This window comes from Sciurus carolinensis, chromosome 7 (genome assembly GCF_902686445.1).
Source record: "Sciurus carolinensis chromosome 7, mSciCar1.2, whole genome shotgun sequence".
Taxonomy (NCBI): domain Eukaryota; kingdom Metazoa; phylum Chordata; class Mammalia; order Rodentia; family Sciuridae; genus Sciurus; species Sciurus carolinensis.
This window is the reverse complement of record NC_062219.1, coordinates 147,945,381-147,960,431: the sequence shown is the minus strand read 5'-3', so window position 1 is coordinate 147,960,431 and position 15,051 is coordinate 147,945,381. Positions and strand designations below refer to the sequence as shown.

The 15,051-nt window shown below is 46.1% G+C and overlaps 1 protein-coding gene across 10 annotated transcripts in view; it reads left to right on the top strand.

Moving 5' to 3' along the window:
- The window catches only part of Kif13a (kinesin family member 13A), a 183,835-nt gene that overhangs the window by 117,068 nt on the left and 51,716 nt on the right, over positions 1–15,051 (top strand). For 6 of the 10 annotated variants that reach the window (XR_007109350.1, XR_007109351.1, XM_047557232.1 and 3 more), the window contains exons 10-17: positions 2,197–2,308; positions 3,116–3,328; positions 5,511–5,621; positions 7,163–7,297; positions 10,096–10,226; positions 10,971–11,057; positions 11,157–11,323; positions 13,362–13,481. Coding sequence is in view for 8 of the 10 variants with exons in the window: in XM_047557232.1 (XP_047413188.1) it covers positions 2,197–2,308; positions 3,116–3,328; positions 5,511–5,621; positions 7,163–7,297; positions 10,096–10,226; positions 10,971–11,057; positions 11,157–11,323; positions 13,362–13,481 (1,076 nt within the window). In the remaining 2 variants the exon portion in view is untranslated. The remainder of the gene's footprint in view (positions 1–2,196; positions 2,309–3,115; positions 3,329–5,510; positions 5,622–7,162; positions 7,298–10,095; positions 10,227–10,970; positions 11,058–11,156; positions 11,324–13,361; positions 13,482–15,051) is intronic. The other 4 variants (XM_047557238.1, XM_047557236.1, XM_047557240.1 and 1 more) reach the window with 1 other exon arrangement.

Here is a 15,051-nt window from a genome sequence, read left to right as displayed (position 1 = left end):
GTGTGTGTGTGTGTGTGTGTGTGTGTGTGTGTACACGTGTGTGTGCAGTGCTGGGGATTGGACCCAAGTTTTGTGCATGCTCAGTAAAGACTCCACCACTGAGCTACATCCCTATCCAAGACTTCATTCTTTTTATGGTCAGCTTCTGGTCCACTGTGTGTATTTAGGTCTTTATTCATTTGATGGACACTTGGATTGTTTCTGCATTTTGGCTTTTGATAATAATACTGCTTTGAAAATTCATGTATCAGTTTTTATGTGGACATATGCTTTCATTTCTCTTGTGTTAAACTTGTTTAATCTGCCAAGTATGATGTGTATATTTATGCTATTTTGTGCTAATGGATGGCATTTATTGAAATTCTAACTGCCATTTTGTTTGAATGAACTCTGGCTCATTTTCTGCCTCTTGAATTTGCTTTATCTGTTAGTGACTTTTCAGTGACTTTCCTTTTGGGACTTAGCTATGTTTTGTGGGAAATATGCTTTCTTTGAACTTTTTCAATGAAAATCTCTTGCTAATGGTAGAGAGAAAGCTGTCCAGTCTTTCACTTGCTGGTTTCTGCCCTTCTTTGTTATAAATAAATAGTAACATTTAGGTTTTTTAGCCATTTACAAAGCAACTTTCCTTTAGTGAGATCATGTAACCCTCCTTATAGTCCTGTGAGATCTGCTCAGGTTGCTGTTTTCTAGACACTAAATTCATGATCCAATTGATTTCCTTTTAAAAGAGTAATTGGTACTTACCTGTGACCCAAGAGGATTCCTTCAGGTGCAGAGAAGGTGTATTAGCCACAAAAATAAAGAAAGCTTATTATCCTCAGCTAGTAATTTTCAAACTGTAGCCTGCATCAAAATCACCCTGAGGGCTTGTCAGAATGCACACTGCTGGGTATAAATGAAGTTTCTGATTCAGAAGAGCTGGGGTTGGCTTCCGATCTGCACTTCTAACTAGTTCCCAAGTGATGGGATTACTGCTGGACACAGGACCACACTTTGAGAATGATAAGCCTAGACAACTAAATGTACGTGTCCTGGATTATTGCATGGCCACAACTTGTCAGAACGTAGTGTGCGGGTCTGATTCAGTTGGCGGAGGGGCTTCTGAGATGATCTAAATAGGTCCCACATCATCCGATGGCACTCTGAGTACCAGGTTATGGAAGAGGGGGCATGGAACTGGGGTGCAGCTCAGTGATGGAGCACTTGGTGGTATGTGCAATGTCCTGGGTTGAACTCCCAGCACCAAAAAAAAAAAAAAAAAAAAAAAAAAAAGCCAGATGCTCTTCTCTACTTGGGTAGTTCTTTGTTTTTCTACAACCATATGTTCCAAAATAAATGAATAAATCTGGGCACATTGGTGCATACCTGTAATCCTAATGACTTGGGAAGCTAAAGCAGGAGGATCACAAGTTTGAGACCAGCCTTAGCAATCTAGTGAGACCCCAAGCAACTTAATGAGACCCTGTTTCAAAGTAAAAACGGTTGGGATGTAGCTCAGTGGTAAAGCACCCCTGCGTTCAATCCCCATACTACTACTGCTACTACTACTGCTACTACTAATAATAATAAATGAATAAGAAAAAAAGAGTTTTAACTGTAATATTTGTAGTAAGTTAAAATTGCCTGATGTTATCTTTTAAATGTGTGTCTCCAAGTTCTTAAATACCTATGCTGCACACACAGGTTCTGTGATTGAATACAGTATTTTCTTACTGAATTTTAAATTCATTCTTTTAAATTAATGGAGTTACGCTGGGGGAGGAGGTGGGCGGTGGCACACGTCTGTAATCCTAGCAACTTGGGAGACTGAGGCAGGAGGGTCACAAATTCAAGACCACACTTATCAACTTAGTGAGACCCTGAACAACTTAGTGAGACCCTGTCTCAAAATTGAAAGGGCTGGGGATGTAACTCAGTGGTAGAGCACCCCTGGGTTCAATCTTCAGTAACCCAAAAAAACAAAACACACACACACACACACACACACACACACACACACACAAAAAGGAAAAATTAATGGAGTTACATTTTGTTTTTCTTTGATTCTTGGCAAATTAATGGAGAGTTGATTGCACTGACCTTAAGTTCTTGTTGTACTGCTTGTTCTCCATATTTTATACACAGAAGAAAATTACTGTTTTATGAAAGCAAAATGGATATTCTGTAAACTAATTTTTCCTTTTCTCTCGGCAGATCACTGACAACCTTAGGGCTGGTTATATCATCACTAGCAGACCAGGCTGCTGGCAAGGGTAAAAACAAATTTGTGCCTTATCGAGACTCAGTCCTCACTTGGCTTCTTAAGGTAATCCATCACTCTGGTGTTCTTCTCCACCTAAAAATTGTCATTTTCAGCAGGGTGCAGTGGTGGCTGCCTCTGATCCCAATGACTTAGGAAACTGAGGCAGGAAGATTGCAAGTTTGAGGCCAGTGTCAGCAATTTAGTGAGACCCTGTCTCAAAATAAAATATGAAAAGGGCTGGGGATTTAACTCAGTAGTAGAGCACCCCTGGGTTCAATCCCCAGTACCAAAAAAAAAATCAAAAATAAAAATAAAATTGGCTATTTCAGATGTGAGAGCTGAAAGATGTGTGCAGAGCTAACCAAATATACATGCATCTATTTGGGGCAGCACTGTGATCCAAAGTCCTAGGAATGCAGGAACACTACTCTCTTGCTTTTTATTCTATTATAATGTTATTTGACAGGCATTATTCATTGCTATGAATATAAGGAGGTCACATTTTATCTTGTCATAAAAATTATTTGTGAAATGCAGACACATTTCCCCATAACATTTTCATCGAGAATAATGTCATGGCCACACTTGGTGGCACGTGCTTATAATTCCAATTACTTGGAAGGCTGTGATAGGAAGATCTGGCACAAGCTCTTAGCCAGCCTGGGCAATTTAGTGAGACCTTATCTCAAAATAAAAAGGGCTGGGAGTCTAGCTCACTAGAACAGTGCTTGCCTAATATGTGCCAGACCCTGAGTTCAATCCCTAGTACTATATAAAAAAACAGAATAATATCACAGATGCAGATTTATTGCTTTCATCGAATGTGTTGTGCCTGAAATGGGCTTCCCTAATATGCTCTTTTTTTTGCAGGACAATTTGGGGGGCAATAGCCAGACTTCCATGATCGCCACCATCAGCCCCGCAGCAGACAACTATGAGGAGACCCTCTCCACGTTAAGATACGCAGATCGAGCCAAACGGATTGTGAACCATGCCGTGGTGAATGAGGACCCCAATGCCAAAGTCATCCGAGAACTGCGGGAGGAAGTGGAGAAGCTACGGGAGCAGCTCTCCCAGGCCGAGGTAAAGTCAGGCAGATGCTCCGTTTCCGAGGTCCCCTGGGGGTGAATCACCTGGTGAGGATGTGCTTGCTTGCAGTTCTGGGTCAGCAACATGTGACTCGACGTTTTAGTGTTCATTGGCATCTACTCTGTTCTGAGCATTGTGAGACCAAACATGACTTCGGTCCTAGCAACATGCAGTCCCAGAGACAAACGGTCCTCCCTGCTACTTCCTAATTGTTTCCTCCAGTAAATGGGTTGGCCCTTGTACTTTAGTGTGACATCCTGAGAACTAGTGTGGTGTTTCCCTAACATCGCAGGCCCTGGCAATTTTCGAAGAAGTTGGGTATTAACCCCATGTTGAGTCAGGCAGATAGTGTGACCATGGATAATGAAGCATTGGAAAGAATTCCAGAATCTTTTTTCTTTTTCTTTTTTTCCTTTTTCATTTACATCAGTCTCCATCAAATCAGTATTTTTGCATTGTTACCATATTCCTTGCCTTTTCCCAAACCTGAATAACCACGTATGCTTACATAGGTGCTGCTCTTTGCAGATTGCTGGGTGAGGCATCGTCTCATGTGCAAAGGGTGAGACAGAGCCCAAGGACTGTATCTGAAGTCACAAGCTTCCTCAGGCCAGGGCTCGAGTGTACACCTGACACATTTCTTCATGCCACTGTCTTCTGACACCAGTCTAGTTGGAATTGAAGGAGGAGTGTGATAGCCATCATTTATTGATTGCTTATGTGCCGGGTACTCATTAAATACTCTTTATCTGTCAGCATAATTTAATTAAAAAGTAATCAACAAGAGACAAAACAGACACAGAGATTGGTGACCTTGGCCTTGCATTGTAAGTCTTTACTGCCTTTTCTTCGTCCAGTCTGTTGGCTCTTAAAGTACAGGAAGCCTGTGTTTTATTAATTTTTTCATCCTTAACTCCTCATCCCACTGGAAAACATTCAGCACGATGCCTCACCTATAGTGAGGGCCCAGGAAATGCTGCTAGTTTATGTTATATCATAAAGCATAATTGCTTTATTGATGCCAAGAAGGGTTAGCAAAACACCAGAAAAACCAAAAAGTTGATGAAGTTTAAAAAGAGTCATGATCCCAGAAGGCACATATATTGGTTCTGAAATTTGTTTAGAGGCAGAGTTGCTACTTCCTGCCTCTTGTTTCTGGGTTTGGATTTCCACCGTGACTGTATCATCTAGGCCAGATAGCTAGAGCAGGGCCTGGTCAAGGGAAAGAGAAGAGGAGCCACCTGGGTCCACCTGGAATTTCCTGGGAGTCCCTCTGTCTCCAGCACTGAAAGTCCCCGAGGCCCTGGTGGTACCTGGAGACTTGGCTTGCTCAGCCAGCAGGCCAGCTCCAGCCCAGCTTCTAGAATAAGCTTCTCCATCGTTCTTGTTCACAGGGCTGTGCTCTGTAGAGCTCATGATGCCACAGAGTGTCAAAGCAAACCTTTGCCAAGCAAAGCCCCCCACGTTTTCAAGCTGCAAATATCTCTGTTTGGACCCCTTAATTATTCTTACTGAACAAATCCAAAGGGAAGCTTCTGCTCTTTTAATCAGATACCCTCCTTCCAGGCAAATCATAAACAGGCAAAATGTACATTACCATCCATGGAGAAAAGTAGCGTAAAGGGCCCAGATTCAAATTTTAAAATAAATGAGAAGAATCATCACTTTTCCGAGTCAATTTAGGTAGCTGGAGTTTGTTTATTGGTGGTATGTGTTGCTCTCTGTCTTAATGAAAAAGAAATTTAAGTAACCCTTTTTATTCCAAAGATGAATGTTAGCATCTTTTAGGTCTTTAAGTGTGAAATTTAAGTAAGACAGATAAAATGACTCTTTGGGGGAGTGTGGTTTTGGGGATGGAACCCAGGGCTTCGTGCATGCTGGGCGAGCACTCCACCACAGAGCTGCACCCTCTGCCCTAAGGTGACACTTGTGATCTGTCCCATTTTCATTGAGAGCACTGGTGTTTCTTCTTTTCCTTGAAGCGGAGGCAGCCCGGCCTCTTAGATTCCATGTCATTAACAGAGGCCTAAGCCCCACCCTGAGAGTGCGAAACTTCATTGCTTCCAACAGACTACTGGTCCCTGCTCAGCAAGGACATAAGGACCCCTTTGTGTGTGTCTTGTACATAATGCGGGAAGGCTTTTGAAAGTCACATGTTTCTGCTTTCACTTGAAAGGCCATGAAGGCTCCCGAACTGAAGGAGAAGCTTGAAGAGTCTGAAAAGCTGATCAAAGAACTAACGGTGACGTGGGAAGAGAAGCTGAGGAAGACAGAGGAGATCGCACAGGTAGCCTGGTCACTCAGGCCTCTCAGACCTGGTTCTCTCAGTGGATTTGTTGTCTTCTGGGCAGCCACTCACTGTCCTCAGTCCTAAGGGTCTCTCTGCTCAGCTAGAGGCCACGGAGCTCAGCTGGACACCAGCTTCATGTCTCTCATCCATCCAGCTTGGTCCCACCTGCCAGAAGTGTTGGGGACTGCCCTGAGCAGACCGGGCTTCACGCTCTTCTCACCCCTCCAGGGCCTGCCCTCTGCCTTTGGGATCACCCGGCGAAGCATGAGATGGAGGGCCCTTATGGCGGCTCTCAGTTTATAATACATAGAACAGTCATTTGTTCAGTGCATTTGATTCTTTGGGCTTATTAGAAAATGCTCTATGATGTCACCCCAGCAGCTTGGGAGGCTGAGACAGGAGGATGGCAAGTTCAAGGCCAGCCTGGGCAACTTAGCAAGACCCTGTCTCAAAGTAAAAATTTTAAAAAGGGTTGGGGGTTTAACTCAATGCCCCATAGTTAAATCCCCAGTACCACCAAAAAGAAAGAAAGAAAAAAAATGCTGAAGGAACTTTACTTGAAATATAAAGCAGGGACTAATTCTGCCAAGTGCATATGCTGTGAATCTATACTGTGCATTTCATGGACATTTTTAATCCTAACCATTCAGAAATATTGGACTATCCCAATGAAGTAGCTTAAAAACAGTTACTGTGCTTATGCTTCTTACAGATAAAATTCACATGCACATGCATACACACACACACACACACACACACACACACACACACCCCTCCCTGTCTCCTGACACTGCTTCATGTGTCCCCATAGCACTTAACTCCACTGGGAATTCTGTTTATCACTTGGCTGGTTTTTATAGCCTGTTTCTTCCCACTGAAATATTTGTTTCCAGGAAAGGAGGGACTTTGCTGTAGCCACTGCTGCATTCCCAGCCCTGGATCAATACCTACCACTTTGTAAAGTTTATAAAATAACTATTAACTGAATTAGTGAATGAGTGAATTCAGACCTTCAACCCCAAGGTCCCACCCTGCTGTTCCACTGTCTCCTCTGCCTTTCCCTGTGCGCCAGGGTTTTTCGGCCCCCCAGGCCAGCACTGTGCCAGAGTCTGTACCGTGCTTCCCTACACCCGTCTTCCTCTCGCTGCTCCTCCGTTTCCTCCTGTTGAAATTCTTCTCGTGCTTCAGGAACTTCCTGCAGCCTTTCCTGAGCCTCTGGACCCACCACAGTCTCCTTCCCCTGAGGGCACAGTGCGCTCCTCTTCTAGATTCGGCTGTGTGGTTTTGTCCCCTCTGCCAGGATTTTACCTCCTTCGTGGCTGAGATGGAGTCTGGTTCACCCTGGGTGCCCTATGGCACTGACCCAAGATGGCACACCATGCAGGCTCTCGGTAAACTTGGTTCAGTGGAGTAGAATGTGTCATCTCCTTGGCACTGTCCCCAGAAACAGTGACTTACTCTTTCCATGGATACGTCTTGTGATACAGCAACAAATAGTCTTCCCTGCTTTTGTCTTTTTTTTTTTTTTTAATGCCCAGGAGCGACAGCGGCAGCTCGAGAGTATGGGCATTTCCCTGGAGACGTCTGGCATCAAGGTGGGAGACGACAAGTGCTACCTCGTCAACCTGAACGCAGACCCTGCTCTCAACGAGCTTCTGGTTTATTATTTAAAGGTGAGAGTCTTTGAAGAGTTGCGCTCCTGAATCATCCACGGATAGCTCCCGGTTGAACCTGGACGCCTGTCTCCGTGATTTTGCCTTTGTATCCAGCTTAACCCTCATTAGGAGCAAGACAGTGGAACATGTAATCTGATCACCTGCGAATGGAAAGTTTCTCTTTGGTTTCACCTGGGGCTGGGCAGTTGGGGTGAGGTCCCCTGCTGTGCAGGTGTCAGATGCCACAAGTGGGCCACTAAGGGTGTCCAGGTGAGCCCCACCTAGGAGAAAGACTCAAATGGGAGGTGATGAGGATTCTGAGAATATCAGAGTCCTGCCACAGAGATCCTGAGGAGCCTTGGAGACTCTCTTAGGCTTCTGAGTAATTCTAAGGAGATCTCAAGATCAACATGAGCCTGAAGTCTAGACCCTAGTTCTAGAGTAGATAGCAAAGGGCTTCCAGGTCTCTCTTCTCTAAACCTTCATCCTCAGGAAAAGACTTTTGGTCCTATAGTCAGCCATTAAGTGTGGCCCCCTGGAGTTGGCACCTTGGCTTCAGAATGTACCCTGACCATGTTGGACAGGTTATTGTGGTTATTCTCAAACTGCCTGACTTTGGAACCCAATTATAATGTTTAAAAGTGTCAAGGACTCCGTAGGTTTTATCTGTGTTTATTACATTAGACATTAAAACTGAGGACATTTTAAAAGACAAATGTAACAAACAAAACAGCAGCTAGTCTCCAGAGCTACATCACCACCCATCGGGTGGCCTCCAAAGACTCCAGTGTCCATGTGTGATGAATGAGAGAGCAGAGGAAATAACCAATGTTTTTAATAAAGTGGTTTTGGGTTCGTGGACCTCCCTAAAGGTTCTCATGAACTCACTTTTAGAACTGCTGGCTTATTCGGCTCAGTAAGAAATAGGAAATCTGTTTGAAACAGGTCCCCCAGTGACCAGGACATTCAGCTGACCATTGAGCACACTTTGTCACGCATGCACACTCCAAATTACATAGTATATAAATATATGTGGCAGTACTGAAGTAACTGTCGAGGCTTGAGCCCCTGGGCCTGGAAGGCAACACACTCACACGGTCCACATGCCTGAATCTCGAAGTGCAGAGGGATTCCCTGCTTGCGAAGGGCTAGACAGGTACTTTGTTAAGGGTTCTGATCTGCCTAGGGAATCTGTGAAGTACAGTGGATAGTAAGCTAGAACTGCAGCAAGCACCTTCCAGAGATAAATATGGTAAATAACCTCTGACTTAATGAGCCTCTACTGGCAGATTTAGGATCTGTTTATTTAGGAAATGATTAAGGGGTAAGGAATTACTTCTGATCTTTTAATTCTGAAAAGCCAAGACCTTCACTTTTCTGTTGCGTAGGGAAGTGTTATTGTGCTAGTCAGCTTTTCCCTATTGCGACAGAATACCTGAGAAAAACAACTTGGGGAAGGAACGTTTATCTTGGCCCTTGGTTTCGGAGCCTTCATGGTCACTTGGCCCCTTTGACTCTGGGCCTGTGGTGAGGCAGGTGCATCATGGCAGGGAGCACATGGGTCAGTGAAGCTGCTCGGCTGGTGGTGACCTGGAAGCCGAAGCAGGAGGCAGGGTCCCAACATACCCTTCAAGGGCATGTTCCCAGTCACGTGCTTCCTCCAACTAGACTGCACTTCCTGAAGTCTCCACCACCTCCCAGTCATGTCTCCAGCTGAGGACCAAGGTCTTGACCCATGAGTCTGGGGGGTAAGACCAGATCCAAACTATAACAATGATCATAATGATTAAATAATTTGTAGAGCAGCTGAAAATATTGCCGTATGAACAGTGACTGAATCTCCAGTAGTTCCAATTCTGGTGTGACTGAGGTTCAGAGTTCTTAAAACGCTCACCTGTACATTGTATAACTCATGACCTGCAATACTCTGTATCATATTCATATTAGAAAAACAGCTATTTCTATCATTTCATTTGTTTATTTTTTTGGGGGGGTGGGTATCAGGGATTGAACTCAGGGGCACTCAACCACTGAGCCACATTCCCAACCCCATTTTGTATTCTATTTAGAGTCAGGGTCTTGCTGAGTTGCTTAGGGCCTGGCTGAGTTGCTGAGGCTGGCTTTGAACTCATGATCCTCCTGCCTCAGCCTCCCGAGCTGCTGGGATTACAGGGGTGCACCACCGCACCTGGCTATTTGTATCATTTAAAATGTTATATTACATATGCAGCTCAGTGGTAGAGCTCATGCTTACATGGGTTCCATCCCCAGGATCAATGAAAGAGCAAAAGTTATATATAAAGATATGACTTTCTATAAACTGCTTTTTAGTGATTTTAAAATTTATTTAGCTGTTTTCAAAACATTCTCACTGTGAATGCAGACATCTAAACAGAATTTTACCCAGGAGTCACACAGGTCAAATAGATGTTATCCTGGTTCTTTACCCCAATAAAAAGGAGAGGAAACTGGGGCCCAGAGGGAGAAGTGGCTCATGGTCACTTACACAGTAATAGTTAATTCAGAACTGGGACTCACGTTATTCACTCTCAAGTCCAATCTCCTTATGTTTTAAAACAGTACATGATCACTATAGACCAGAAACTTTTTTGTGACGTTTAAAGATTTTTTAACTATAATGTGTTCAGGTGAGCTTTGGACCTCCGACGCTCCAGGTACCCTGGGTGGTGCGGTTGGTGTCATTTGTTCGTTTAATGTCACACGTAGGCTGCTGGGCTGCTGACGGTGGTCATGGTGCCTTTTTGCTGGGTCACTTCGTAGAGTGGGGCTCTCATGTTCCTGTGCTGTGCCACCAGGATCACACCAGGGTGGGAGCGGACACCTCCCAGGACATCCAGCTCTTCGGGATAGGCATTCAGCCCGAGCACTGTGAGATCGACATCGCCCCCGACGGAGACGTCACTCTGACTCCGAAAGAAAACGCGAGGTAAGGGGTCATGGCGACGGCCTTCCTGCGGCCTTCTTTCCAGGGGAAGGCCACCTCTCTCATTTATCAGAGCTAAGGATGCCGGGTGCTCAGGCTTTGCTTTCCGTTTGCGGAAATTGGAGCTGTTGTCCTTGAAGAGCGCCAGCTCTGTGATTGTCAGGGTGTCCTCAGTCACCAGAGTTGAGATCGTTCTATGAAGGAGTGGTTCCTTGCCTGTGTGAATTCCAGCTCTACTTATTTCACAACCCTGAGCCTTCGAGGCCTCGAGAGAATAGGACTCAGGCCATGAGACCATATGTAAGGAGGAACTCCTTAGAAAATTAAACTCAAAATACTGTCCCTTATTTTTCATCATCAGACTTCACCTGAAGGTCCTTAACAGATTGACTGTAATTAATTATCCCTTCCTCTAGTTTTTATTGTGTTTTTGCATTACCAGGAAAGCTTTTTGTTGTGAGCTATTCCTTTAGTGCATGATTTTGGTTTTTGCAAATGTTGACCAACTATCCACCAGCGATGCTCTCTTCTCCGCTGGGAGTGCCTCGCATCAGACTCTTGCTCTCCAAGGGCTGTTGGCAGCCCATGGTCATTGGATTGTGCTTTTCTACAACAAATTTTGTTGTTCCTTCTTCACTTGGTCCTTGGAATACATCTCCTAAGAAAGTTCCCCCCGTCGTCTCTCTGAGTGCCAGACTGGGTCTCGCTCTCTGCTCTGCTCCCTGACCTTGTCCTCTGCCCCTTCAGGTCCTGTGTGAACGGCGCTCTGGTGTGCAGTGCCACTCAGCTGTGGCACGGTGACAGAATCCTGTGGGGAAATAACCACTTTTTTAGGTAACGATCTTCCTCTCCTCTAGTATTTGGAGGCGCTCTTTCTCTTATCTGTGTAAGTCTCAAACGAGTTGACTTTCTCCCATGGTGAAACACCCACAGAATTAACTTACCTAAGAGGAAACGGCGAGACTGGCTGAAAGACTTGGAGAAAGAAACGAGCCCGGCCGAGCACGACCTGGACGCGGCCAGCGAGGCCTCCTCGGAGCCCGACTACAACTACGAGTTCGCCCAGATGGAGGTCATCATGAAGACCCTGAACAGCAACGGTGAGTCCCATCCCCGCTCCAGCGCCCGGCCTTCCTCCTCGGGCATGGTTCCGGGAGGAGCTGGACGCGTCCAGTGTCCTTCTCAGGTTTAGGTCAACACAACGGCCCGTCCTGACACGGGAGGCAATGGTGGAAAGGTCAAGATGGTCTCCTGCCTCGGGTCCAACCAGAAAGCCGGTGGTCCCTTGTTGACCAGCAGATTGTGACAACCTGTTTTGGTCCGCGGGTACTTACTAAATGACTTCAGCAGCCTCACTTAGCAAAATTGCCCGCTACTGATCCTTTTGTTTCTGAATTCTTGAGAGTGTGAAAATTCCCAAGAAAATAGGAATCCAGGAATTTTGAATAGAATCTAATGGGGAGATGAAAGTTATAGCGTTTTACTGTAAACTCAGCTGGAAACTATATCCCCCAAAGACTTATTTAATAAATAAAGACAAGTAACCTCATTATAAGTGATAGTGAAAGTGAAGTGTTTATGGGTTCTGTTGACCTGCACCCCCATCTGCCTCCGTTCTCTAAAAAAGCTCTCTCCTTACAACAATGCTGCCGGGTCCCTCTTTCCAGAAGGTTTTCAATGTTCATGTAAAGCTTCTCCTCTGTGTCCTAAGGACGGGTGCCTTTCCTCTCTTCCTCCGTGCTTGTACACACCTGTGTGCATCCAGTAAAACACTCCAGTGGCTTCCCTTGCCTGCTGATTTATAAATCTGCCCCTTCTTTCTGTCTCCTGGTTTTCCAGTTCCCAGATGTGGGCCTGGGGCACCATACAGGAAAGTTGCCCTGTTGCCAGGCATAAGAAGCATTTCTGGGACTAGAACTGATTCCAAGAATAACTGTTAGGTGACATTCGAGAGCACCTGAGGAAATCTGTTTGTGGTTGTGACCCAGTCTCGCTCTCCCTCTCTCCTGGGGCACCTAAGAAAGCTCAGTCTAGCTTGAGCCAGGGGGACCTCCAGGACCCTGACCCAGGGAGCCTCTACCCGATAGGACGCTGGGCGGCACTGTTTTCCACAGCGGACCTCTCCCCTGAAATAGTGACTTTGTCCGTCTCCAAAAAAGCCTCTGGAGGAGTTTGGGCGCGGCTGGAGAACTGTCGTCAGATCTCTGGCATGTGGAATCGGTGATTCTGTTGAACGACTCAAGATTATGACCTTTTTATTCATCCTTCTTTATGGATGTTTAGCCTCAGGGACCCTTTTTTAAATTATAAATATGAGTTCTAAAGAAAAGATCAGACCGAAGAAATAAGTGTCATAAATTTATATAAAGAGCATAAAATTACGAAAAAAAAAAAATGGAGTAAGGAAATAGTTTTAGAAGTTCAGTGATTTTTTTTTTTTCCTCTGAGCATTAGGCATTTAGATGAGCCCCTGGGCTTTCCGCACTGCAGAGCGGGCGGACCAGGGCTAGAAAGCAAGCTTCCGCCCACCCCACTGCCCACCAAGAGGGAGGAATCCTAGAAGACATTCCAAAGTGCTGTTCCGTCCTCAGAGTCACATTAGTGAGTCATTGAACCACACACCCAAGCATCAAGTCTTTATTTTTTGGCTATGGGAGGTGCCCGGATGGGACGGGAGGGTGTGGACTCCGGGCTCCAGGTAGAGGCACGCCCACTCGGGGAGAGTTCGTTTCGTCTGATGAGGTTGTAGAATTTTGGATGTCTCTTCTTTAACCCTCAGAGGACTCCCGTGGTATCAGTATTCATCCATCCCAGATCACAGATTTCTGATTTTATCCAACTGCTCCCTTCTCATCACAGCGAACCCCAAGGAGCCAGTGAGAACTTAGTGAGCATTCCTCGATCCCTCCCGCCCTCTCAGCCAGCCTGCCACTCATCCCTGGCCTGGCTCGGATTTGCATCTCAGATCAGGCCCGGCTCTCTGGCGTGGTTTCGCCTATGTACAAGCGCTGTCCCCTCCACCCTGTCCAGTTCCACTGGTCAGTGGAGCTCACCTCTGGGGCACACCCACACACTCTGGTGCAAGTGCCACAGGGCTGGTGGCCCCACCGCATTCACAGCGTTCCACTCTGCTGCTAGGTGGCTTCCCGATAGTCAGCCTGTCTGCCTGGTGGTCGTCCCCCTGGTGGTCCTATCTGAAGATTCTCTTCCCTCTCATGTGGTTCCAGACGAAGCTCCTGCACAAACAATGGGACAGAGGTTTTTAGCTGGCTGGCCTCAGCATGCAGGAGCTTGGCTGGTTTTAGCAGTGCTGCTGTTTGTGCGTGTGCTGCTGCTTTGGCAAAATCTGGTTGACGTCAGGAAGAAGCTGGGGTTTTCTGCCTGACAGAAGTGCTTTGTTTTCTCTCTCCCTGCCCCCTCAGTGGTTTTGGGGATGGAACCTAGGACCTGTCACATGCTAGGCAAGCACTCTGCCTCTGAGCTACATCCCCAGCCCTTTTGCAAATTTTTATTTTGAGACAGAGGCTCACTAAGTTGCTGAGGCTGGTCTTGAACCTGCCATTCTCCTGCCTCAGCTTCCTGAGCTGCTGGGATTATAGATGTGCCTCACCCAGACTGGTTATGTACTCTGTTCTTGACTGGAAAATGTTCTTTTCAATTATGTCCTGCCCAGCTCTGACCCAGCCCCATTGGCTTATCAGTGGTTACAGTTCGATGACTGTTCTTACGTGTACGTCCAAGAGCACAGAAAAGGTTGAGTGGTATTGCTGCTGTCGCTGGCGGCTTTATCACCGGGAGCACAACAGGCCGGACAGTGGTGCTTCCAGATGAATTCTCACCTCCATTGTCCCGGTACATGAGAATAATGCACCTGAGTCTTCAGAGTAAATACTGATCTAAAACCCAATCCGCCAATTTAAAGTAAAAGAAAAATCTAATACCCATCCACAATTGTGGCTTATTCCCAAGGGTTCAAAATAGGAATTAAACACTCATCTCCCAATTTCTAGCTAACTCTAAAGTAAAGAACCTTGGAGGGGTGGCAGAGGTCATTCCACCTAAGATTCAGAGTTTTCTCTTTTCCATGAGATGACTCCCTTCCCATCCAGGGCTCTGGCCGTGTTGGTGTGAGCCATTTCTAGTACTTTTTCTTACATAAATACCCTTCCACCAACACCACCACTGCCTCATCCTCTTCCATTCTCTGCAGGATTGACTGGTCTGGGCTCATTTTGTAATTACCTACCAGGGAAAGCATAAGCAGTGAAGAAGAGATAGCACTGTGTCCCCCAAACACTGTGGTCTGTTCTCTCCTCCTACAAGACTTAGCTCTTTGGTGTCTTGGCCTGAGTTGAATTTTAAAACAGTTCTTTCAAGAGGAGCAGAGCAGCCCCGTGGCAGAGTGCTTGCCCAGAGTGCACGGGCGTGGGCTGACAACCCCAGCATCACAAAGAAAATTAAAAAGGGGGAAAGTGACAAGAAAACACAAACTGAATGATCTTCTAATCTTTGATCCAGTCATCAGAGAAGAGGCCAGATGATCTTTGGCTTCTGCTCTGGGCCGTTATCATAGATGCAGATTGCCTTGTTGGTCAAGACGATTGGATTAAAAGGATGCAGAATAGCAGCAAACTGGTCGATTTGGGGAGAGGGAGTCATCACAGATGTCTGTGAGAAAGGGGTTTCTGAGATGGTCTCGGCATCTTAGATAAAACAAAAGCCCAGCCCAGGGGCCTCCAGCAGGACTGCTGTGGTGAGTCTCAGGAGGGTAGACCCAGCATCCCTGGGGCAAGGCTTCCGAGACCAGCCACTGAGGCTCAGAGGGAGG